This window comes from Zophobas morio, unplaced genomic scaffold, assembly GCF_036711695.1.
Source record: "Zophobas morio isolate AGI-343-1 ecotype UQ-CSIRO unplaced genomic scaffold, CSIRO_AGI_Zmor_V1 ptg000012l, whole genome shotgun sequence".
NCBI lineage: Eukaryota > Metazoa > Arthropoda > Insecta > Coleoptera > Tenebrionidae > Zophobas > Zophobas morio.
In genome coordinates, this window is record NW_026972117.1 from 25,485,566 (window position 1) to 25,511,121 (window position 25,556).

Consider the following 25,556-nt stretch of genomic DNA (forward strand, 5'->3'; position numbering starts at 1 on the left):
TTACTGACCATGGAAAATACGTAATTATAACGGTACTCCAAAAATGAGGTTATACGAAAATTCACGATTGTTGAAAATCTTGAAAGTAAGGCAGATTATCTAAAAATTTTCAAAAAGTATTACGAAATTCGGAAAAAGAAAATGCTGCAACCAGCCTGTAGGAAAGCATACTTTCGCAAAGATGCCATCGGTTATTGCGCGGTTTTTAAATTTACCAGACGCCAATTCATACACTGGACACTGCTTTAGGCGTTCCTCCGCCACTTTACTGGTTGACTCTGAAGAAGACATTTTTGACCTAAAAAGACATGACGGTTGAAAATCGTCTACAGTAGCCGATAATTATGTAGCAGAGTCAGTTAAGAATAAATTAGATGTTGCCAATATAATATTATACAATACAAGAAAAATCCTGATAACGTAAAAAAAATCCTGTACCTTCAATAAGAGTTCTTCAAGCGCCGTTACCGTCAATTTCTCAAACTGTTGTCGATACTCGGACTTTTGCGACACCGGAAATACCTAGGTACTGAAATACGATGTCCTCCAGCGCCTCCGGCAACAATGCAAACCACTACGAAGCTATTAATGTATTATAAAAAAAAAGATGTGTCGTGGGACACCAGGTAGGAACGAAGTTCCTTCGGCTAATGTAGAATCGACACAATTTGCAAAAAAAATCGTGCTCAATTTTATGTAGGTTTTCTTGATTTTTCTCTTAAATTTTGCTGATTAGTTTTTATTTAAGTACAAGAAAGTATTTAGGAAATTCAGTATTTTAGGAAATAATAAATTACGTAAAATAGGTAGAATTATCAAAATATATATATATTTAAATGTTTGGAATTGAAGGGAGAATTTGTTTTAATTATTTAAAAAGGGATGAGAGAACGAAAAGAAAGAGGGAGAAAGAGAAAGGTATTATTATCCACTACTCGCTTGTGTATACGACTGTCGCGCCTGCGCACGTCTCATTTAACGGTTTTATTCCACGGACTTTTTTCCACGGACTTTTTCTTACGGTTTTACTATCACATTTGTTTCAGTTCGGTCGCGCAGCAAAATCCCTATCTCCTCCAAGCCTGCCGTAAGGTACTTCGTTCCAAAAATTATAATTTTCGCATTGTAATTTTGTGTTTAATTTTAACAAAAATTATAATTAATATAAGAGTATATTAAGAAAGAGAATAAACTATCAAATTTCTGATTTACTGTCATTATATTCCTAGGAATTGTGTTCTACTAATGAATAATGTTGCAGTATTTTAACTAATATTCATTTAGTGTGCGATGCATCAATGAATAAACTCTGCAAAAAATGTCTGATATGGAATCGGCGAGAATTTTTTGTTCATTTTTCGTGTTACGCAAAGGAGTTCAGTCGCAGTCGGTTTTGATTTTGTCGACGGCGTGTGAGCTCTGTAAATAAGTTTGTTTAAGTGGTTTATTTTTGTTAAAAATAATTTGGTTTCGGATTGAAGTGAAAGGTGAGTGTTGTAATGTGCCCATGAGGAAGGAGTTTGCGAGGATCGGCGCGAAAGGAAAGGAAACCAGGATTTAAAGGGTAATTGTTGCTGTTACGCTTTATATAAGTATATCAGTGTATTATTCAATGCATTGTGCCTTATTTCTTCCAGTTCTTTTATTCTAAATTCATATACGAATACGGACGTTAAGGGAGAAGTAGCTGTATTGTACAAACCGTTACTCAATAACTAAGAAATATGTTTATTTCAACAAGAACTCAAACGTTAAAATCTCGTCAGATTTTTTTCTTTGTTTATTCTTTAAAACTGGCCTTCTTGGCTGAAATAATTTGGAATATTTATCAATGTTAATTGTTTAAAAATTAAATCCGATTTTGATTTTTATCTTATTACAATGTAGAAAAAAAACAAAGGCTATGAGGGATTTGAACAAGTTTGAGGTCGGCACTTTAACTTATACTTGCCAATATAAGACTGATTTTGCCAAATGATATACCGTCTACCCTTTATTTTCTTATTAGAGGATATGCATTTCATTTGCCAAATTCAGTCTTATCTTAGCAAATACTAGACCCGCCCACCCGTGCTTTATTTTCTTAGGGAGTAGGTCATTTGCCAAAATCAGTCTTATCTTGGCAAGAACTAGACCCGCCCACCCGCCCTTTATTTTCTTAGAAAGTAGATCATTGCCAAAATCAGTCTTATCTTGGCAAAGTACTGCTTGTGGTTTATGAATCCGTCTTGAAGTTTTCCCCTAGGCATCAACACTTTCGCAAAAATTCTAAACAGGACCAGTTAAAGTGCCGATCTCGGACGTGTTCGAATCCCCCATGGCCCTTTTTTTCTTACGCTGTCACTGCCATTATCTATATTTTTACTTCTCCATTCTAAGTTAAGAAAACATTGTAATAGAGTCCATTGAGCGACTGGCTACTTTCAGGTGTTGTTGACGTTTCATGCTCCTAGAGTAGGTATCTGTGTCGATTATAATTGGACAAATAATCTCCAAAACTACTAGATCGATTGTTGACAAATTTTTTTAGTAAACGTCAATTAAATTTTCCAAAATAACGTACATCTATACTTGTGGTTTATGAATTCGTCTTGAAGTTTTTCGCAAAAATTCCAAACAGGACCTGTTAAAGTGCCGACCTCGAACTTGTTCGAATCCCTCATAGCCCTTTGGTTTTTTTCGTACATTGTAACTATGATCGTCTATATTTTTACTTCTTGATTCTAAGTCAAAAAAGCATTATAATAGGGTCCATAAAACGACTGGCTACTTTCAGGTTTTATCGACGTTTCATACCCCTAGACTATCTGTGTCGATTATTGTTGGATAAATAATCTCCGAAACTACTGGGCCGATTGTTGTCAATTTTTTTAGTAAACGTTAATTAAATTTTATAAAATAACGTACTTCTATTCTTGTGGTTTATGAATCTGCCTTGAGTTTTCTGTTGGGCATCAAAATTGTCGCAAAAAATCCTATTATCTAGAGTGTAAACTAGGAAAATAAATTAGTCATCAGTATTATATTATATTTTGATTATACGAACTAGGAGTGTTTAACTTACCTGCCTTGAATTTTTAGATAGGAATTTTAAAATTCAAAACTCACTCACTACGGACTTTGTATCAAATTTTGTTGTCACTAATAATAGCTTACGTTTAGCATTTAAATTGAAAATAGTGGTCTTCAATGTTTGAGTTTATTAGGGAGGATTTGTTGAAGTTCTTAATTTCGAAACTTATTAATGTACCAGGGTTATTTTTATTAAACTTTCATTTCTTATTTTCTGAACATTCCCCAGTTTACGGAGTGAAAACATCGATTTTCCATTTCCGTCTACCTGTTTGTTAGCGTTTTTTTATGCAAATATTCTCCGAAACTCTTTCTTTGGTGTATTTTGAGTCTGTTTTGTAGATTTTTTTCTGTTCATCTTCACCAAGAATCGCGTGATGTAAATGTAAAATTTTGCTTAGAATTTATATTGTGATTTCAAAACTGTTTCTGATTATTATTACTTTTTGAATCTTCTCTATTTATTAAACCTGTGTAATGTCGAATTGCACCGTTATTAAAAATTAGTATGTATAAAATTGATAATATCTTCTACCTTAATTTTCTTTGTGTACAAATTTCATATGTTTTTTATTGCAGTGGGTTCGTAAATGAAGATGAGGGGATTCGCTACATTGTAGCAGAAGAAGAAGCCTGAAAAGGTTGGAATTTTGCATTCATTTTAAATTGGGGGTTGTATTTTTTTTATCTTAATGAAGGTTGTTTTGATTGGTAATTTTGTCTTATTTTTATTTTATCAAGTATATTGATTCTGTTTACAATCTATTTTAAATATTTCATTAAATTATATGTAAAATAAAGTTCGCCGGTTTTTTCACCGGCCAACGAAACGACTACAAAAGACCTTTGCTGCGTATCAATTCAGCTTTATTTTAACTTCTGTTTTTAGATTAATATGCAGATATAAAGTTTTTAAAATATCGCTGTTCTAAGTGATCAATTTTTTTTCATGTATGATAACTTCATCTACTGTTTCCTTGACACACGTTTCTATTTTCTTTATTTAAACGTCAATCTATTAGACTGTGTCAAGATAAACTCGTTTTGGATTTAAATTTTACAGAATTTTTCGATTCTTGATTTATCCGATTTTTGTTTCCACATTTTTTAACACACTTTTCTGTCTTTAATTAAAATTCTTATTTTATAAATAAGATCTCATAATAATAAAAGATAGTTATTTTTTTAGTTAATAAATTAACTGAAGGAATTTTATTATATATTTTTTCCCTCTCTCATTATTATCCCTCTCCCCTGAAACGCAGTATATCCTGAAGTACAACAAAACATCCCTAGCTTTTTCGAAAACTTTTAAAATTTGATTTTAGGAATTTTATTTTTATAAAAACTCCCATAAGTTAAAATAAAGATATGGATGAAGTGATGAAAAAGGTGCTATGTATATGTTTTAAGTGAGTTTTTCCCTTACAAAAGTTTGTGATTAATATGTCATCAACATTTTCTCAATTACGCATATCAATTTGGATAGAGATTAATAAGGACATTGTATTTCCAAAATTTCGAGAAAATGGAGTGAGTCGTTCTTGATTTTATCAATAAAATGACGTAAACTCTAGCTTTTTTTCTAGCAACTCATATTATTTATGGCTTATGAGTTTGCCTTGATTTTTACGATGGACGTGTGGATTTCTTAGAGAACTGAGCTCTGCTCGCGTTAGTTCGATCCCATCCTCGTCGACATTTTTGTAGTACATTGAATTTCTTTGAATATTTGTCTTCAGGTGCGAAGGAAGTCCTTTCTAAATGCCTTTAGACCAATTTTTTACTATTAAAAATCATTTTATGTATTATAATGGCACCCACCTAACTTCTGTAAGACGGGATGATCGGAGACCATCGGCCCATTAGCTCAGTTGGTTAGAGCGTCGTGCTAATAACGCGAAGGTCGCGGGTTCGATCCCCTCATGGGCCAATTCTTTTTTTTTGTCTTCCAATTTGACTGGTAAATATCATCTATTTTTTTTAAGGTTTTGCTTGACTATACTTCAGGAAGTTCGGTCCAGGGTTGTAGCTTAGACCAATTTTTAGCAGTTATCTTTGTATTAAAAGTTTTAAAATTTGCCAATTTTGACAGATCAGTCGGTAACTGTCAAATTAATTTTCAAGGGCTTTTATTTCAATGTCATGTCAGTGTGACATAAAAGGTGTAAAAATTCAAAAATTAGATAGAATGTAACAAATAAATGAAAACGTAAAATGCATTCCATATTTTGCAAATAATAAACCCCCTAGGAAACGAAATGGAAGGTAGATTCAACATTTAGGTTATCTTATTAATTTTGATGAACTCTCTTGCAGATCAGTTGAAATACGAGCTGGGCATATTAATTTTCGTGTTAATCCTAGCTAGAATATTGTATTTAATTCATAAAATAACAACTGGTTTTAGCAGAGAAGCCACATCGAAAAGGACTTTACCATGTAAAACAATCGTTTGTATTGGTTCAGGTGGGCACACCACAGAAATGTTAACTCTTCTAAATACTCTCACTTTCTCAAAATATTCTCCAAGGTATTACTTTATGGCAAAAACGGACACAACAAGTTACGCAAAAGTAAAAACTCTGGAGAGTGTTAAGAAACAAAATGATTCCTACAAAATTTTTGAAATACCCCGAAGTCGAGTGGTTGGTCAGTCATATTTAACATCAGTCTTTACAACGCTTTACTCAATATTATACTGTATTCCGTTGATTTTAAAAATTAAACCGGAGCTAATTTTATGTAACGGGCCAGGGACATGCATTCCAATTTGTTTAATAAGTTTTTTATTAAAAGCTGCCTTTATTTTAGACACAAGGATAGTTTTTATTGAGAGTTTTTGTAGGACACAAACATTTTCACTAAGCGGGAAGATTTTAATGTATTTTGCAGATAATTTCCTGGTTCAATGGCCGAGTTTAAAACAAAGGTTAAAAAGAGCAGAATATATTGGACAATTAATGTAAACAAAAACTATTTATTAATAAAATAACAATACTAAAATCCATACTTTGCACGTGTTTGATTTCGAGCAAATTTATTTGCAGACCACTGAGTTTGCAATTCTTGTTCATTTGCTTTAGCTTGTTCAGCTAAATACGTGATGTGGTGCTTCTTCTTGCGCGTTGGATCTACCGGGTCTTCGACAGCGTTCTTTGGGGCTTGATCAGGATCAGTCAAGGATTTTGTCATCCAAAAGTTGTTATCTGCCACAATTTCTTCTTCATTTATGTCAATAAGTTTTATATTGACTGGACGTTTGGCTTTACCAACTAATTCTTTAAACGCCGCGTTATCTAAACCATCATAGGGTTTAACTGGTTCTGGGGCAATATTTATTGCTTCTGTGTTGACAGTGGGCTCTACTCTTTCAACGACTTGTGGTTTTATTTTAGATTTTGGACCACACACTTTCTGCCACACTTCGTCATCAAATGTCTCTGGTACTTCTATATCATCATCACTTTCAGCATCACTGCCTTGTGCAGTAGCGCTTGTTATTTTTTTTATTGTAGCCTTTTTTGTTTCTTCTGCCTTTTTCCGAACGGCGTGTGGAATAAGGCTGTTGGTTTTCTTATCAGAAACTGGAGGTTTATTCTTCAGAACATTGGGTATAAAACTCTTGGTGCTTAGTGGTGAACCCCTTACTGGAGGTAACACTGATAATAAGCTGCTACCCTTCGAAGAGACTTTTCGTCTTTTCTGTTCTGGTTCATCATCATCTTCATCATCGAATTCAGATAGTGCTGGTATTGTAATTTTGACTTTTTGTGGTTTCTTTTCTTTTGTTGAAGATGGTGGTTGATATTTTGGTATAAAATCTTCTAGCTTGTCCTCTGTTACATTTACTGTTTTTTCCTTGGTAGTTTCTGGCAGATGTGACAAGATTTCAGGTAATTTTTCTGTTGTTACATCTTCATTAATACCACTCTTGTCACTGAAATTCTCGCCAACATTTTGTGTGATGTTTTTATCGTTGAGATTGCCGTTTTGTGTATTTACAGAACCAGTGGGTTTATTATTAAGAACAATGACTGCAGAATCACTTCCTTCATCTTCGTTCTCACTTCCACTGTCGTAATCATATGCCACCAGAGCCATTGTAAGGTACTTCCTATAAAAAAAAATACGAATTAATTGAAGTGAATTATAAGAATTAATAATAAATATTTCTACTAACAGTTTTTTTCTACATATAAATAAAAATATTTACTATATTGACATTTCGAGGACAACAAAACCATATGTGACATATATAGGTTAGATTCTTGTTGTTGGGCTTATTGAAGTAACTGATAAGAAGTAACATGATGACCTTTGTTCTTTCTTAAATTTATACAATTACACAGCAAAAGCGATAAACATTAGTTAGTATCGTTTTAATTTCTTCTTCAACATGATTAAGGTGAGTTACCTGTAAATTTAGCAATATTAACCTATTTTTGAAAAATTTTGTTTTGAGAATTTATTGGTTCGCATGGTTTTTTAATAATTACTGACCAAATATGAAGAACTGAAATCACATAATTTTGTGACAAGTCTATACCTTCGTACTAAATATTTCCAGGAGTAAAGGGACTTTCTAACGGAATTAACCAACAATGTTTTTGACTGTTCTTGTGTATTTTTTAGGTTATGTTATTGTTAATCGTTACGTAATTGTATTTACTTTACGTGATTTATTACAAGTGGAAAGATCTTTACTTTCGAAATATATAGCTCTAAGCGAGCTTTGCAAATTATATTTCATAACATGTTGATGCATAAACGGGATATATTTTTTAATTTGAGTATATACAACCCAATGTACACAGATTAATTTGAAATTGCCTATACCGAGTTGTGAAAGCTAGAGAAGTCACAGAAGCTCTGCGCCTAAAAAACTCAAGACGCAACCAGAAATACAATTTGAAAACATCTGAAATTTCATACCAGTTTAAAAAAATTCTATCTCCATGATCAAAAGTTATTTCGACAGGATTTCGGATTCGTTATTTTATAAAATTTAAATCCTACTTATGTCTGGTAGAAATCTGGACAGACGGCAGACAGACAGACGGAAATGGAAGATTACTATCATGAATTTATTTGTTTTTGTAACCCAAAATTGACGTTTATTTCCAAATTATCAAAACCAAGGGGCTAACCATGGAGCTAATATTCTACCACCACGGGGCTAACAAATGTTTTACTTTAAAAAAATATATTATAAAAAGAATTTTTTACGCGAAGAACTTCTAGTAAATAACCCTATATTATGTAATTATAATTGAATGACGGTGTAAGATTTTCGTAGGATTTGTAATAATTGCTTTATTAATTCGAAGGGTGCACAGGTAAAACAAGGAATTTCATTGTTAATTCAAAAATTACTCATCTATGACAATATTTACATTATCTCGACTATTTTTATCTATACTAAGAAAAAACATACAAAACAAGCACAGTTCCCAAAAATATTGATATTACTCTACCTCATTTAACCTTAGAATTACCGATTTTTTTAAATGTGTATTAAAAATTATAATTTGTTTAAGAGTTTTTATGTCTTAACTTGATTATGAATATTGTGACGTATAAGATAGTTCTTACAAAAGATCTTAGAAGAACAATGATAACTTTCAAAAATTAGACTGTTAATTATTTAAACTTTTGTTTTTGTGGCGCCCTTTGTTTTACTCGTAAACCCTCATACACATTGTGATAACCCAAACTTCCCGCCTTAAAATTTGACCTTGAAACAGTGAAAGGCCCGCGAAAAATTCAAAGTTTGGCCTTGGCTGTGATCGTCTAACAAATGAGAACCTACGTTGTGTGTTTTTTTTTTGTTTTGAAAAATGGCGGGAAGAAGTTCTTTCATACAAGTGCATACACTGTCGAGAGCGCAAGAAATAATTAACAGAAATTGTTTTGGAGGGGGGGAAACGGCACCACCCTCACAGGGGGAAATACGCTGCGAAGATTTACCCCTCAGCGCAAAAACCCCCTTGGTTTTATTCCCGGACGACATTTTATTACATTTCAAAACCCTTAAGATATTTGAAAGAAAAACACTCGCGGATTGACAGACATACACATATGAAAACCGAACAAACACAAGACCTACACATATGTAAATTGGATGGCAGAAACCGAATCATTATGAGAGTGTGGCGATCGAACAAACATAGAACAAAATATATCAATTTCATTTACGAGCACAGCAAAATACCCAAAGGGGGCGTGTAGCGCAAGCAGAGTTTGGGACTCCTGATCGTCACTGTTCTCCCCCACGACGGTGATTCTATCTACACCAACGCCTGCTCACACGCATCTCTCCATTACGAACGTGCCCTGCGAAACGAGGCGGTTACGATCGCAGATCCGTAGTGGGGTCCCGGCTATCACGAAACCGGCAGCGTTAAAAACCCGCGATCGCCCCCTGAAGCTATACAAAACCCGCGGACTTGTGCAGGTGACGCGATTGATCCCGTCAGTTTGAGAAGAAGTCGCGCGCCCCACGTACACTACGAGTTATGTGTTGTTTACTTCAATTTCATTTAAATGTTCAATCTCTATGACTCTAATATTAAATTACAACCGAACAAGTGTTAAAGTTTCAACCAAGAGCAATAAACAACATTTAAATTCGCCATACACTCTTACGGAAATTCAACAACAAATAATTCTTAATTGAGATCAAAACTGGACATCAGATAATTTGCAGGACAAAGACATTCATCAACAAAATATTTACATGAGCAAAACTTAGCAAAGATTTATAAAATAAAGATCTGGTGTGAAATAAGCTTGTACAAATTAAATATCATGTTAGGTCAGAACTGCAGAGCATGGAAATTTACGTTCAATTCAAATTATACAGCAGAGAAAATTACGGAAGCTAAAATTGTGAGACAAAGACAAATTGCATGAGGTGAAAGATTGTAAAGTTAACAGATTTACATGTGATTAATATTAATTCGTGTCCAGTCAAGTTATTAGTTAAAATTCAAACGTGAAATTATTCAGCTACATTGTGGGCCATTATTACACATACATTTCCCCAAACAAAACACATAAACAAACATGGCAGACAATCTGCAGATCCAAAATGGCGTTGGACGAATTCGTCATTCCAAATAATAGGCGTCGAAAATATGCGATGCAAAAATACGATGAATCCTGTGGCGTTGTATAAACGATGTGCTAAATCCAAAGAATAAAGGCACGTCCCCCCATGACCCACAATGTTGTTATTTTGTTCAATAGATTCAGTTAAAACATGTGCTCGATTAAAAGAAACAAATGGACGCTTCAAAATGGCCGCAGCCTGAACAAAGAACGGTGAGAATAACAACTCGTTTGCCGCCATCCAAAATACAGATTTCACAAATATAACTAAATAAAGTATGGCCCGAACTAGAAATCACTTCCTGTAAAGCCCTACTGCGATGGATTTTAAATGAAAGATAAAAAAACGAGATTAGTGGAAAAACAAGCGCACGCGTCGCTACGTCACGAGGTCAGAAGTATCGTCGGGACTTGAAACTCGCCGCCAAACAGGATCCAGTCCAAAACGTGTTCAAAACATACCTCTCCAAAGATGCGAAGATTTCGACACGGCTTACCGCCAACAGGAACACAAAACCTCGTCGTAAGAACGATGGGAAATCAGGAACACCCAATGGCTCAACGGGGGCTGCTAGATTTTCCAATGGAACGGACCAACACTGGAAACGCAAAAACAACAGCAAAAGGCACAGAATAATTCACAATCAAAAATACAACCTGTTGCTCGAAGCGCTCGAAAGAAAGTCGACCGTTCTCTCCAAGCGGTCAAAGCGAAGTGCCCGATTTTACACGAGACAAAACCACCCGCTTTGCGCACGTCTGTTTCCTTGGGGTGGTTGGTTGCCAACCTCTCCTTCTTCTCACTAACCGTTTCTTGTGCGCGCGGAATTCGTTTGAAATTTAAAAATTCGAATTGGATCCTTACAACATATATTTAACAAAATTACAAACAAAATTTGACATACCTTTAAACACTTGTAGGTGTTGTGCACTTGTCACTATATATATATATCAGCGCAACTAACAACTCGCTTGTCTATAACTTCTCTCAGAACACTTGTGTACACTGCCACGGGTGCCTTGTATATGGTGGCAGCTGTGGTTGGCAGGGTGGGTGTAGGCCGCAACTTTTCCAACTCCCCTACCATACCAACAGGTAGAGTGGGGGGTGGAAACTACAGGGGTAGGGGTTGGAAAACTGCAGAACATGCAATATCTTTTTTTAACTTTCTATTTTAGACTAAAAAGTGCTAAATATATGGTCACCAAAAAGCTCAAGATAATTATCGATAGATTAGTATTTAAATAAATGAAAATATTTTTATTTTTCATGCTAAGAAATTGTCACAATAATTTTATTATAACTTAAAAACATTAAACATGTAATAAAAACTGTCAAAATGAAAAGAGTTGATATGACGTAAATAATTAGAAAAACAGGTAAATATATTTTAAAAATGTGGACGTTTTCTTCTCCCCAAAATTCATGTAGTGTTGATGTTTTTTTAAAAAATTAAATTAAAAATTTTAAAACTGCATATATTTTAGATAAATAAGTGAGCTATTTTCTATTATAGATTTACAAAAAACTGTATAGTTGTGTGTATAATAATATTGTTATACTTAAGGGGGAGCTGAAGTAGATTTTGGCGTAATATAAACCGTAATAACGTAAGGTAAAATAATGTAAAACGGGGCACGTGTTTTACGTAAAACTGTTGGTCCAATCACCCCAAGTTTTCTTATATACGGGGTGTTATTGAAAGGTACGTACAACAAAATTGACAGTTCTTCGCGAAGTCCAAGAAGTCTGAAAAACTTATTTTGTGTTATCAAAATTATAAGGGGAAAATTAACCCTTATCCAACCTTTTTAGACGCTACTGAAGGATAAATAGGTAAAACTAATTTATTTTAGTAAATCCTAGCAACTGTAACAATAAAACTTTTGTCAAGACTAAATGTTGCTTTAGAAACAAGAGATGATGTTTTTATCATAGGCGTACAATGAATTTGGACATAAATTTTAATCATTTTTATCTCTAAGAGGAGAACACTTTTACCTAAACTTTTTTTAACTTTTAGCACCCATACTTCAAGACCAATTGCCGATTTTATTTTGTACGTACCTTTCAATAACACACTGTATAGAATCTATTGAAAAAACTCAATAAATCTGCGTTTTCGTTTTTTGAAAAAACTAGATTTAAACATACTTTTTAAGCTTTGCAATTCCTGAAGTTTTGAGTGTTTTTATTCTTTATGACTTATAATGACAATTTACAAATTTGACTTCCGCACATCTGTAGTAAATTTATTCTGAAATAGATTTGTTTTTGAAAAATCAAAATCGGATAATAAATAAGCTTTAAATCACATGCCGAAAAGCACTGGATTTTCTAATGGACAGTAATTTTTACCTGCATTATACATAGAACGCGGTAAGGGAGCATTCAGGTAAAGGGCACGATTCGGGTTTTCCCGAGAACAGGTGTACGCCGAAAGCACTTAACGCCACCCGTCATAAATAAACGGATTATTGTTAAAAGGACAATTATGTTGTGATTAAGAATAATCTTTTACTAGAAATCATTTAACTAATTTTGTGCAGTGAAGTGTCCCTATAGTGCACGTGAAATGACGCCAAACAAAGATATCTTAGATAAATTAATTCCAATATATAAAATGGACAAAAAGGGCAAAACATGTATCAACACAGATACACAGAACATGTGAACATGTAGATATATAATTAGCCAAATGCAAAGCCAATTGTACATAATAGAAAGGAACATTTGTATTTTTGCCATTGGACAAAAACTTGGTCGAAAGCTGTTTCGACAGATCTTCCCTCGCTGCTGAAGTGTTGATTTTTCTTTACACAATTTTGCGATGACATCATCAAGATTTTTGCAAAGACACGTATGTCAACTTGGCTTGGTGCAGTGTAATACTAAAAATAATAATAAATTGACTCATTGATTAATATAAAATAAATATATAAAATAAATTGTTTATGTTCAGTTATAACAGCAAAAAAAATTGGTGGAAAGTTGTTTCGACAAAACTTCCCTCGCACCTAAAATACAATAATAATAATAATAATAATAATAATATGTATTTGCCCAACAGATACAAATCCATTAACAGGACAAAAATAAATACAATTCAGACTTTACAATTAAAACTAAAATAAAATAAAATATAAAGATAATGAGAACATTAATTATACTTGTATCTCCATCACTTCTTCTGAAAAAATATGTCCGCATAATGATCATTGGCATTTTTACACAATCGACAGAGTGGTGAATTTTTCAGAATATTAGTTCGCGAGGTTGGAAAACTAAATGTCACTGAATGACGAGCATTTCTTCTCGGTACATGGAAGTTAACTTACAATGAAACATATCCAGCATTTTCGAGTTAAATTTTTACTTTAGGTACACAATTTTGTGATGAAATCATCAACATTTTGCAAGGACACGTAAATCAATGCGGATTAGACTAAAAATAACAGTATTCCCAAAATTTCTGGGAAAATGGAGTGAGTCGTTCCTGATTTAATCAATAGAATAAATTGATTCATTCATTAATTTTTTTGAGCCACCTAGGTATATAAGCAAATCTAAAAATATGAATGCAATGATAAATTATGTACAAGTAAAAACTCATCATATTTTGCACATTTTTAGTAGAATTTATTCGGCAAAATTTTGAGATGACGTTATCAATGTTTTAGTAGCATAATCCTGAACTTGTGGTTTATAAATACATTATTGAGATATTTCGACTTTTCGGTTTTTCGATTTTTCAACTTTTGATGTTTCAATTTTTCAGTATTTTAATTTTTGACATTTTCAATTTTTCCATTCTTCAAATTTTCGATTTCTCCATTTTTTTATTTTTCGATTTCTCAATTGTCCGATGTTTCAATGATACGATTTCGCAATTTTTCAACTTTTCGATATTATAATTTTTCAATTTTTAAAATTCTAGATTTTTCGATATCTCGAGTTTTCAGTTCTTCTATGCATATTTCAGTTTTTCAATTTTCGGAATTTATTAAATTTCTGATTTTCCATTTTTTTTTGGTTTTTCGATTTTCCAGTTTTTCGATGTTTCGATTTTTCAATTATACGATTGTTCAATTTCTCGATTTCTAAATTTTAGGTTTTCCAATTTTAATTTTTTTTATTTTTTCATGTTTGGACTATTTATTATTGCTAAAAATAAAAGTAAAAAATAACTGCCAAAATTGTGACTAAAACTATGTAAAAATTAATAGAAAGTAGAACTCATTGCTGCTAAAACATAAAAATAACTGTACTTTCCCAAAAAAATCTATTGCATGATTACTGTTCCACTAGTATTGCTAATTTAGGACGTTAGTATCAAACGCAATGAAAGTATTAAATCTTAGTTAAACAAAAAAATCGAGTGAAACATGTGAGATGTGTGTAAACAAAAGCATCTAAATAATAACTATTTCCCGTAGAATTTCTGGAGACTTATAGAGTCGACATTGGCCTGAGCGCGCTCCGGTCTGTGGATCATACAAGTTCTCGGGCAATGTCACAGCGCAAAAAGTATTTCTCAAAAAACTTTCATACGTTGATGTCTTTTTAATAGAACAAAACACAATTGGCGAACGCAATAATCCAGAATGGTGCGCAGAAAAATCCTTTAGACTAACCGAACGTTATTTTGGTAAAATTTGCAAAATGAGAGAACAAGTAACACGGCTAATCCTATTGTACTGTGAAAAACATTTTACATTCCTGCAAATCTAGTTCAGCATGTACTCTCCCAAAATCTTTGCATAGAAAATAAAGCAAGGGCAACTGAAGCATTTTGTAGTAACACCAAACTGACAATAAGACAATGCGGTTTGTACATTTTTAGCGGCATCGCCAGATGGCTTAATAAACAAAAACGCCATCGTAGACATATATAAAATGTCCAATTTAAATAATGCTTAATTCAACAATTTTGGGAAAATAATATGATAGAGCCCTAGAAACATTTTATTTATATGCCTTACTTCCGGAGAGAGTAGATTCTCGTTATTAAACAAGTCAACCCATTAGACAAATTGTAAAGAAAAAATTGTACAATTAAAATTTTTTATATGCATTCGCGTCATGTGCAGTTCATATAAATCTTTTGACCTTCTAGTATAAACACACACAGGAATAAATAGTAATATTGGAATAGGTTTACTGGAGATATCACGTAAAAAACTCTGAAAAGAGTATCAAAAAATTAAATTTAAATAAATATGATTGTTCAGGTAAATAAGTGGTTAGTGAAGTGATGAGAATCTAAATCTTGTCAGTTTTGTGTATTGATTAATATATAAAATGACAGATTAATAAAAAATATTTGAATAATTTTTTGAAAGAAAATATTTTAGTAGAATGTATAAAATTATAAAAATTTGCATACTTTTAAATCAAATTATGTCAGCAATGAAACAAGTAGACTTGTAAAGATTGTCCAGAATTATATGAATTTTATGGACTCCCAAAGTTAATTTGTTTTACAGCCCTGTTGTCAGTTTTATTGTTTAGCTGAAGAGCGGGGCGAACTCAGGTACAGAAAAGATCGGCTTTCCCCTGACAGGCTCTTTACCTGTACAATAGAATTGACGCCTGAGCTGTGAAACAAATTAACGTTGGGAGTCCATAAAATTCATATAATTCTGGACAATCTTTAAAAGAGTTTCAACAATGTTGATCAGCTAAGAGTATTTATGAGTTTTATGACCTAAAGTACCTGAACTGATTACCTGAAAGGGTCGGTTGGTAAGAATCCCTGCTGTGTAAAACTCAGCCATTTATTGAAACGGATCTTTGTAAATAGGGTTGCCTAGTTTCACTTTATTTTCATTATTCAGTATTTTTTTAAAAAGCAAATATTTTGATAAATATAAATTCTAAACAAAAATGACCGGGTCTTCCCCATAGAGCTCAATGTTGTCATTGCACTGATATAAAAGTTGAAGCGAAAAATGCTCTCTCCTCGTCTAAAAATGCAATTTCCTTCGAAGAATGAACGATTAATTAAACACTAAACAATCACTTATTTTAAAAAATATTGTGTCTTCCCCAGAGATTTAGACATAATCTATCAATTGAAATGTCGATCTTTTTTTCAAAGTTGAAATTACGCCCGTAAAATGAAAATCTATTTAGCTCATTTTTCGGTCTGCTACTGGGCACCCTTAAGCAGATTTCAGCAATATAAAACTTACTATGCTAGATTATTTTATTATATTACTTTAGGAGATTGTCTGTGGGTCCCTGTTTCCGTCTATCGTCTGTAAACCATTTTATAATTGTCAATAGACGGAACCAGGCACCTGTTTTTTTATGGACATCTGCATTTTATGAGAACTAGAAGTAAAGTAAATACCGTTTTCTTGAAAAACAATACTTTTTATGATTTCCCAGATAAAATATATCATTTACAGAACGCTGTTACGTTAGTGACGGGTGGTGCCTCTGGTTTGGGGAAGGCCACCGTGGAAAGACTCATCCAACAAGGTAACCGAGTTGTTCTGTGCGACTTACCATCGTCGAAAGGCAGTGAAATTACGAAAACAATTGGTGAAGAAAAAGTCGTATTTGCTCCTACCAATGTAATTCTGTTATATATCTCTTGGCGCATAAAAAAAACAAGCACTTTACATTTTAGGTCACTTCTGAAAGTGATGTAAAAGCAGCTTTAGAACTGACTAAACAGAAATTTGGAAAACTGGATAATGTTGTCAACTGTGCTGGAATTGGAGTGGCATTTAAAACTTACAACTTTAACAAAAAGACAGCGCATAGTTTAGAGGACTTCACCAAAGTTATTAACGTAAGCCCGATTTTTGTTTGAGTAATGTTACATAAATATTAAGTGCGAGTTTTGATTTATGCTCCAGATTAACACGATCGGCACCTTTAACGTCATACGACTTGCAGTGGGACTAATTGGAGAGAATCAATTGAACGAGAAAGGAGAACGTGGAGTGGTAATAAATACGGCGAGTGTCGCAGCATATGAAGGTCAAATGGGCCAAGCCGCGTACTCTGCCAGTAAAGGTGCCATCGTTGGAATGACTTTGCCCATCGCTAGAGATTTGGCGAGTCAGGCAATCAGAGTTGTCACTATTGCTCCAGGTAAACAACTGCATACCCTCATTTTATTATTTAAATTATCTTTATCTCATTCATAAATCGTTATTTTAGGATTGTTCAGAACTCCTCTTTTTTCTGCCTTACCTGATAAGGTGGTTCATTTTCTGGAGAAGTCTATCCCATTTCCGCCAAGGTTGGGTGATCCTGCGGAGTACGCGCAGCTGGTTCAAAGTATCATTGAGAATCCAATGCTGAATGGAGAAACCATAAGATTAGATGGTGCTCTCCGTATGCAACCATAATCGTTTAGCAGCGTCATTTTTATGCATTTTTAAATAAAACAAAAATATAGCTTTACACTGTATTGATATTTTTTACAAAATCATTAGTGCTAAAATTAACAAATAATTTAAAAGACCCTTGAATCAAGGATCCATTTGGCACATTAACTTTGCTATGGTAAAAATACGTATATTTAGTATACATAACATTCTTTAACTATAAAAAAAATATAGTTAAAACTGTACAAATAATTTGAATTGATTCGTATTAAAAAATAAATATCTATCAATTCCACAGTATAAAAACAAACACTCTTGTGTGCAACGAACAAGAATAAAATTACAACAGCCATATATAGCACATTGGAAAGATTATGAATTTTGAAAGTGTCATTCAAACCGCCCTACCATCGTCTTCACCCAGCTTTTTTCACTCACGTTAATATTCTTGGACTCACGGCTGCAGTTCTGACTTGTTCTATTATTTTGCTCTATGTATATCTTTTTACATTTAGTTGCACCGGATTTTATTGTCTCAGTCGACATAACTACACTAGACGTGCTTTTTGTACTGCTCACTAAACGACTTGGTTTTGTGGGAATGGGCGGAGGAGCTTTGGTTGGCCTTTTGATCTTTTCAGTTGTATTATTGCTGTTGCTGTTTATTTCCCGCAGCGTTTTTATTTGTGACGTTTCTCTTTCCGAGACTTTACACTTTTGAATATAGAAACTATTTTCTTGACTTCTAAAGCTATCTTGTTTGGCAACTAGCTTGCCGTTTTCGTCTTTCGTATACTCTTCTACTAAACTGTCCTCAAGTATACTTTCATAATAACTATCAGAATTTTGACTAGAATTGATAACGTTTTCAGAAGAATTTTCATGTTCTAGCTTGTGCTCACTATGACTAGAACTATTCAACATATCCTGGCCTGTGTCTGATACAGGTTTTGTACTACTAGTAAGGCGCTTCTCGAATTCGTTAAGTACTTCGTTTTCATTTATTGTCATATCTAAACGTTCAGGCTCTGCCATTATCTCACATTCCGTAAGTTCTACATTTAAATTGGTTCTACTAGAACTACACGAGTTAGCGAAAAGCTTCTGGGGATCTACGTAGTCAGGATGTGCAATTTTTTCGCCCATGCTTTTCGAGCCCTGCTTGTGTAGAGGAAATTTGCTTGTGCGTTTCTCCTCTTCCGACATGAGGGCGCGAATTCGTTGCAACAGACTGAACCTGATGGCCGTTTTTCTGTAAATTTTATGCTCTGGATATTCGTTGTCATCTAGTTGAGACGAGAGATCGCTGAAAACAGTTAACACATATAAAAACAAATAAGCATCGTTTTGTTCGGATCAACTTACTTTTCGTGTTGCTCATCCGCATCGGGATTCTCTTTCAATGACTCATCCAAAACGTGCTCGTTTTTGTCCTTCTCTTCGCCGTCCGCGTCGATTTGATCATTCAGCTGGAAAGACCTGGGCAACGAGTCAGCTTTACTAGGTAATTTGGGTCTCTCTTCTTGGAACCAAGCCCCGGTTTCCGGTTCGCTGCCCCTGGCGGTCCTCCTCTGCCTATTCATAACCTTGTGGAATTCCTGATTCTGCATCAGCAAATCCGAAACGATTTTCTCTAAGTTGTTCTCCGGACTCTTATCTACCTCTTCACTGGTATTATCACACTGATCGGGCGTCTCCGCAGTCGGAGTCACGTCCAAGCTTTCCACGGATTCGCCGATGACGTCGTAATTCTCCGAATCCGACAAGTCCGTGTAGAACTTCGCACCGCTTTCTTTGGCTTTCTTCAGTTTGGATATCTTCTTCGGTATGGTCTTCGCGTTGTATTGGGGTATGATGCCCATGCTGGGTTCGGACTTCCTCCTCCAGCTGCCCAGAGAGGGGAACGAGCGGTCTTGGGACGAGGCGCGTCTCCCCGACAAGTCTCTAGATTTTCTGACTCTAGATCTGCGCTCGAGATAATGAGGAGTTGAGTGTTTGTTTAATGGCGACCACTTCTCGGTTGTGTCTTCTGCAAGAGAAATAAATTGGTACCTAGGCAATTTATTGTGTCGCGGTGAACTGACCAGTTTCTTGAACATCCTGTCCGAGCTGCAATACCAGTTGTCGCGCGTGGTTTGGTATGACTGCGCTGTAATTTTCTAAAATGACCCTTTTGATCTGGAGAGTCCACTCGCGCTTGTTTTGGGGCGACCTTGCGCGGAGTGTCACCTGCAGGCGGGGGTTGTCGAAGGGCAGGACTTGGAACGATAGAGGCTCACCACGCACTTGCTCGACCAACATGAGATTAGAACACTGAAAATAAGAATTGTTGATAGTGAGGTTCTTTCGTTTGAATACTGACAAAAATTTAATAACAGAATACTGTTTTAATTTAATCCACAATTTGTTTCTAGGTTTGCCATCAAATTCGATCGCGTTCGTTTGATATTTAATCCCAACGTGTATTTGTTCTGGTTGCTACATGAACCAAAAAGAGGCAGAAAATTTACGACCCTGCTGCAAAATTTATGTTTTCTAATTTATATTTTTATATTAGTGTTAAAGACAAGGCTTCTCCCCAAAAAATCATAAAATGGATTAATTCTGTGTATTTTCAATTATCCTGATTCATTATTTTGTCGTGAAAGGGTCATGAAATGTTGAGAAAACCTGATAGTAGTCATTCGTCGGATGTAATAGAGTTTTATTACAATACTTTACTTCCTTAGCGTACACATCCGGGAAGCAAAAAAGAGTATAAAGGATAAAAATTGAGAATATTTGTTAAATTTAAAAAACAAACAAAAAAACAGTATAGAATATTTGAATTTGAAAAATACTACATATTTCTTTATACTGGGTGTATGGAAAATGGCGGATTAACTCTCCGCTACGCTCTTAATAACAATCAACTCGTGAGTCCGGAAAAAATAGTAAAAAAATTCCTTCTCATATTTTGGTGGAGTTATAATGATTTTAAAAATGGCAGCTAGCCCTGCCCACCCACCCTCTGTTTTCTTACAGGGTATGTCTTTTTCCAAAATCAGTTTTATCTTAGCAGTGACTAGCCCCGCCCACCCACCCTCTCTTTTCTTAGAAGGTATCTCATTTGCCAAAATCAGTTTTATCTTAGCAGGTACGTCATCAATTTGATGGTGGGAATGATGAGGCAAATTTCGGTCAGCGTTTTACTAGTAATTTAAAAAATCCAGGATGTAGCACGAAAAGGGGATAGGGGTTCCAACATTTTTACCTCATAGTCCTATGTTTTCAATAAAGAAAGAACGATTCGGCGTTAAGGCTTGCGTCTGGTTCGGTTTAGCCATATACTAAATACATTGAAAACATCGTCGCGGTTTCCGAAGTTGCATTTTAAAAATATGAGATATATCGCTTTAAAAACATTATATTTCGAATTAACAAACTTCAGTCCAGGGGACCTCCATATTTATTTTCATATCTAGTATGCAGTTTTTACAAAAAAAAAATTATAAAGTTGAACAACTTTTACATCACATTTTAACCGGCACATTGATGCATTTTTTCACGAAGTGCTGAAGTTTTTTGCATTCTGAGATAGGAGGTCCCCTGGGGAAAAGTGTCAGCTTTCTTTTGATACCATTTATAATATTAAAAAATCCACGACTGAGGTAACTAACTCGCGAAAAGTCAAAATCTATTGAAACGAGAAATCGGCATTAAACGAGCTGTGATGCGGTAGCAGAATACAGGTTTACTTAGATTCTGACTTGGTTGGAGATTTCAGTATTTTAAAAATGCAATTCCGGAAACTACGACGATGTTTTCAATGTATTTAGTATTGGGCGAAACCGAACCAGACGCCACCCTTAAGTGTAAATTAGAGTCAGCCCGATTTAAAAAATTCTTTTTTTGTTTTCTTTTCAAATTAAAAATATGTAATGCATATTATGACCTTTTAACATGCATTTAACATCAAAATAAAATGGATACTGACTAGAGGAAAATATTTCCAACAAAATAAATTGTTAATTTTTTTTTGACTTTTTATTTCCAGAGCGTAAGAAAATAAACAGATCTCCATTTCCGTCTGTCTGTCTTTCGTCAGTGTTTAGTAGATTATTATTAGACAAATAACTGCACTGATTGTTATCAAGTTTTATTTGTATTTTAGGAAAATCGGGTAGATGGTAAAACGATAACCAAAATTTCTCTGATCATTTCCACCAACAATTTAATAACGTCACCCAAAAATTTTACATAGTAAATGCGATTTAAATTTTATACATCCATACATGTAATCTGTACCCAGTTGTGTCTTTCATCCAAGTCTGGATTCCAAATAGAGTTGCTTAACTTGCATGATCTCTACGCTGGGACTTTAATCAGTACTGTACCGCATCTCTACTTAAATTTTATAAAATAATACAATCCTGAACTTGTGATTTATGAATCCGTTTTGATCTTTTTAACTTAACACGGATTATCATAAAAAAAATCGGGAAGTTCCATCTATAACCAGACAATTTTTAAGAACAGGTACATATAACAAAACATTAATTAAAAATATTCGAGTAAACTTTTTTGTTTATTATAATCGAAAAAACCAAAAGTAACGAAGGACTTTTTTATTTTTAATTTTACAAAAAAATGACAGGAATAAAAATTGTTCCTTAATTCAAACCATTTTCAGCACATAGTTCAATTCTAACCATTTTTTAATTTAGTTCGTTCCTCTTATGAACCCAATCCGGGGACATACTGTATATAATGCGCTATTAAAACCGCATGAACATAACTAAAATTTATAACTACTTTTGATTTTTCTTGCAAATTTGATTGTAAAGATGTAATTTATTGAAAAACTAAAAAAATCAGAAACGTGTTTTTTTTAATTAATTATTTTTAACAAAAAGAATCTGAATTTTTCCAACTCTGGTAAAAATGACTGCAATATTTGGTAGGAAGCGTTGTAAAAGTGTCCATCAAAACAAGTATGCTTGCTTCGTTTCCAGGGTCGGATTAGATCGCCGCGCCCGACTAAAACAAGTTTGATTGAATTTTATTATATACATTTTATTCGCTCTGTACTTGCGTTACTATGTAAAGTACTTTTTTATTTTAAAAACCATTGGAACCTATTCTGAAAATTTCTTTCTTTAATAAACGACCCAAATAAGTACCTACAAAAAAAAAAAAATAGCTCCAAACAGCAGCTGTTGGGAATGTTGATACTCAAATGTGATTTTTTCGTGGAAAATTTAGATGCCTACCAGGGTAAAAACTCAAGACGAACTCATAAACCACAAGTATAGGAGTGTGATACTTTAATTTAAAAACCATTTAAATGTTGGGGGGGATGATTATAAAATGTTGGTTAGGGTACATATATTCCGAAAAAATAATAGGAAGACAAAAGATTGAAACTGAAATTAAAATTGTGAACGCATCGATGTCGTTATCATTCCTGAAAATTAAGAAATTAACACATATATAAACAACAATCGAGCAATAATTCGAACAAGGGAAACATTGAACTCTTGAAAAACTTGTCGGATCGGAATGTGATTTTATTCAACGCAAGATTATCAGTCCTTTCAGTCCGAAGAAGTTCCATCCACAAACTCCCAAGGACCAGAACTGATGGAATTTTTGTAAAACATGACTTATATTTTAAAGAGAATAAAAAAAAAAACGGTTTTGTTGGAGGTATACAGCAGATTAAACCACCATACCATTGCCATTTTAAACCAATAGAAATCATTAAAATATTTTAGGGGGGGGGGGGGAGGGACATGGAAATAATTAAAAATTAAGTCACGATAGTGTCAAAGGAGGCATGGCCCAACTGCGTGAAACGTGTTAGAAAAATTGAAGAGAAGTACCGTTCACGACCTGTTACGAAACTTACAGATTTAGAATCCGACAACAAAGACAGTGATAGCAGAGATAGTGATTGCACAAAAGTTATCATTGTTTTGCGTTTTACTCGTGCACAACATATCCAGATCTGAATATGTAAAAAAAAAAAAAACAAACAAGATTAGTTATCTTGAAATTGTTTGAAGTTGTAGATAATTACAAAAACAAAATATAACACAACGTTTCTTTTAATGCGTTTCAGTACACCGACACTGTTTTCTTCGCAAGCAAAGAATTTTGTCGGTGTACAAACTGTTATTGGATTCGCGGTTAATCAAATTTTGAATAGAGTAAAAATTAATACCGAAAGTTGCAGTTATTTTCACATAGTTCCAGCAGTACTTCAACAGTAGCCAAGTGTCAAGTAGTTTAGTATAGAGAGGCTTCAATTAAAGGCATTTCATTGTGTTGTTCGACGTGCATAAAATAACACACCGTGTTTTGATTAAGTTTGTTGTTTAAACAAGGTTAACGCCAACACAAAATTTTAATACGATAAAAAATGTGTTGCACCTTCAGGCATGATGGTAAACGTGGTAAACGTATCAGCTGAAGAATTTAAACGCCCGCAGTGGATTCCCACTAAAATGTGCAACCATATCAACAATATGTGATAAAGTGTAACCGTACTTATCTTGTTTTGTTTTCGGTAAATATGTATTTCCCTACTTGAAATTAAATAGGACTTGTGTTGCAAACGCATCTATTCATATGTTTCTAACCGTAATGAAATGTCTCAAAAACATGTCGGATCCCAAATTTATTTGAGTTCGGTCAATATTTTCATTGTCTACCGCGTTTGCCTGCAATAATATTCGGGAACTGAAGTGTTATGTTCCGCTGAAGAACACCACGTGCATAAACTAAACCCAAATTACCAATGTTGTTATTTAGATCAAGTAAATGTTTCTTATTCTTGCGGCCAACAATGTTGGTCGCATAAGTAGGTTTAGTAGGTAGGCACTCGGCGGAGGTGTTTGAAGTGGGTTCCCTATTAAGCATGTTTGTTTTTTTTACTCCTTGTTTATCTGCCCTCGTCTTTAATGTTAGTAAATAACAACTTACCTCAATGTGCGACTTGTAGGCCAGCGCTCCATCTTGTTTATTCTTCGCCATCAACAAGACCTTATCGAAAAGAAAAACGTGTCGCCTTCCTCTGGCCCCATTAACTCTGAAAGTGCCTTCAGCGATCAACTCTCCAAGAGTGGTGAGATCTGGACCGGTCCATCCATATAGTTGCGCCTGTATTTCATGCACTCTAACGGCATGTTCATGTTTCCTTTTCATGGTGTTAATACTGGAAGCGACCGAAGTCATAGTAGTTAAAGCCAAGTCTACTGCTGGTTTATGAAGTGTATCACATTGCTTTGAAAGCCTCTGCAAATAATCCGATTAGATTAAATTCTCTACAGGTGTACTGTCCCATACCTGCAGCAAAAGGTGATATTTGAGGATTCTTTGGACTGGTTTGAGTAAATAGGAGCCTAGGGGTAAAGCGTGACTTAAAGCCATTTGTTTCTCGCGGAATAAAGCGGTCATCTTTTCATCCCGAGTTAGCTCGCCGAGAACTTCCATCGTACGTGGGTAGTACGTACAATATTCGTTGTACACCCCGAACCCTGAATCGTTTTGGATGAAAACGTTCGCGATTTTGGTCGGGTTGAAGTCAGCTTCACGAAGTTGATCAAGAAAACACCTGCAACGTTAGTTTTTAGTTGCGATTGAGGCCTATATTGTGCGAATAGTAGGTACCTATTGAAATTGTAGATCTCTTCTAAGTTACTAAAAAGGTGGGGTAAATGCTCGTGCAACGGAGAATCCGCATCTTCTTTCCACTGATCCAAATAGCCCTGCAAACAAAAAGAATCCTTTGTAGCACATATGTGCAACCACACTGTTATTCCATCAGGAGCATTAAAATCAGTTTATGACTCGCATTGTTACAAAAAGTGGTCTAGAAAAACTATACTCCGGAGGCACATTGTGGCAAAAATGGAAACTCGTATATGTCCTCACAGGAAGTTTACTTATTAGGTAACACGTGTGAACAGTGCAGAATGTTCAAACATTTTTTTTTCAGTCCACATGTCCAAAAATTATAAACAGTTGGGTTGGTTTTCTTT

At 34.3% G+C, this 25,556-nt stretch overlaps 4 protein-coding genes and 1 non-coding gene across 12 annotated transcripts in view; 3 read left to right on the forward strand and 2 right to left on the reverse strand.

The window, feature by feature from the left end:
- Window positions 1-4,931: 4,931 nt before the first annotated feature.
- Window positions 4,932-5,005, forward strand: Trnai-aau (transfer RNA isoleucine (anticodon AAU)). The gene has a single exon. It is a non-coding gene; the product is annotated as a tRNA-Ile (tRNA).
- Window positions 5,006-5,172: 167 nt separating this feature from the next.
- On the forward strand, window positions 5,173-6,084 carry LOC135128114 (UDP-N-acetylglucosamine transferase subunit ALG14 homolog). The gene is made up of 2 exons (XM_064054970.1): window positions 5,173-5,340; window positions 5,392-6,084. Exons 1-2 carry the CDS (start codon window positions 5,334-5,336, stop codon window positions 6,039-6,041), a joined length of 657 nt encoding a protein of 218 aa, XP_063911040.1. The 5' UTR covers window positions 5,173-5,333; the 3' UTR covers window positions 6,042-6,084.
- LOC135128112 (uncharacterized) lies at window positions 6,006-11,167 on the reverse strand. Of its 4 annotated transcripts, none has more exons than XM_064054968.1 (2): window positions 11,091-11,167; window positions 6,006-7,189 (listed from the first exon to the last, which is right to left on the reverse strand). In XM_064054968.1, exon 2 carries the CDS (start codon window positions 7,174-7,176, stop codon window positions 6,073-6,075), a length of 1,104 nt encoding a protein of 367 aa, XP_063911038.1. In that variant the 5' UTR covers window positions 7,177-7,189; window positions 11,091-11,167; the 3' UTR covers window positions 6,006-6,072. The 4 variants fall into 4 exon arrangements, with proteins under 4 accessions (XP_063911038.1, XP_063911035.1, XP_063911036.1 ...); XM_064054965.1 differs by lacking the exon at window positions 11,091-11,167 and adding an exon at window positions 7,622-7,779; XM_064054966.1 differs by lacking the exon at window positions 11,091-11,167 and adding an exon at window positions 7,289-7,366.
- Window positions 7,389-17,608, forward strand: LOC135128113 (3-hydroxyacyl-CoA dehydrogenase type-2). Its single transcript, XM_064054969.1, has 5 exons — window positions 7,389-7,480; window positions 16,600-16,767; window positions 16,824-16,988; window positions 17,056-17,293; window positions 17,363-17,608. Exons 1-5 carry the CDS (start codon window positions 7,472-7,474, stop codon window positions 17,551-17,553), a joined length of 771 nt encoding a protein of 256 aa, XP_063911039.1. The 5' UTR covers window positions 7,389-7,471; the 3' UTR covers window positions 17,554-17,608.
- LOC135128111 (uncharacterized) overlaps window positions 17,599-25,556 on the reverse strand; it is a 101,758-nt gene continuing 93,800 nt past the window's right edge. For all 5 annotated transcript variants that reach the window (XM_064054962.1, XM_064054964.1, XM_064054963.1 and 2 more), the window contains exons 5-10: window positions 25,186-25,283; window positions 24,862-25,129; window positions 24,499-24,810; window positions 19,617-19,845; window positions 18,898-19,561; window positions 17,599-18,838 (exon numbers count right to left, since the gene is read on the reverse strand). In XM_064054962.1, the coding sequence (XP_063911032.1) occupies window positions 17,923-18,838; window positions 18,898-19,561; window positions 19,617-19,845; window positions 24,499-24,810; window positions 24,862-25,129; window positions 25,186-25,283 (2,487 nt within the window). In that variant the 3' untranslated portion in view covers window positions 17,599-17,922. The remainder of the gene's footprint in view (window positions 18,839-18,897; window positions 19,562-19,616; window positions 19,846-24,498; window positions 24,811-24,861; window positions 25,130-25,185; window positions 25,284-25,556) is intronic.

Excerpts from the sequence above, each read along its gene's own strand:
- LOC135128112 (XM_064054968.1), bottom strand. The coding sequence starts at position 7,176 with ATGGCTCTGGTGGCATATGATTACGACAGTGGAAGTGAGAACGAAGAT.
- LOC135128113 (XM_064054969.1), top strand. Across the intron at positions 16,768-16,823 it reads TCGTATTTGCTCCTACCAAT|GTCACTTCTGAAAGTGATGT; the intron begins GTAATTCTGTTA and ends TTTACATTTTAG. Across the intron at positions 17,294-17,362 it reads AGTTGTCACTATTGCTCCAG|GATTGTTCAGAACTCCTCTT; the intron begins GTAAACAACTGC and ends TCGTTATTTTAG.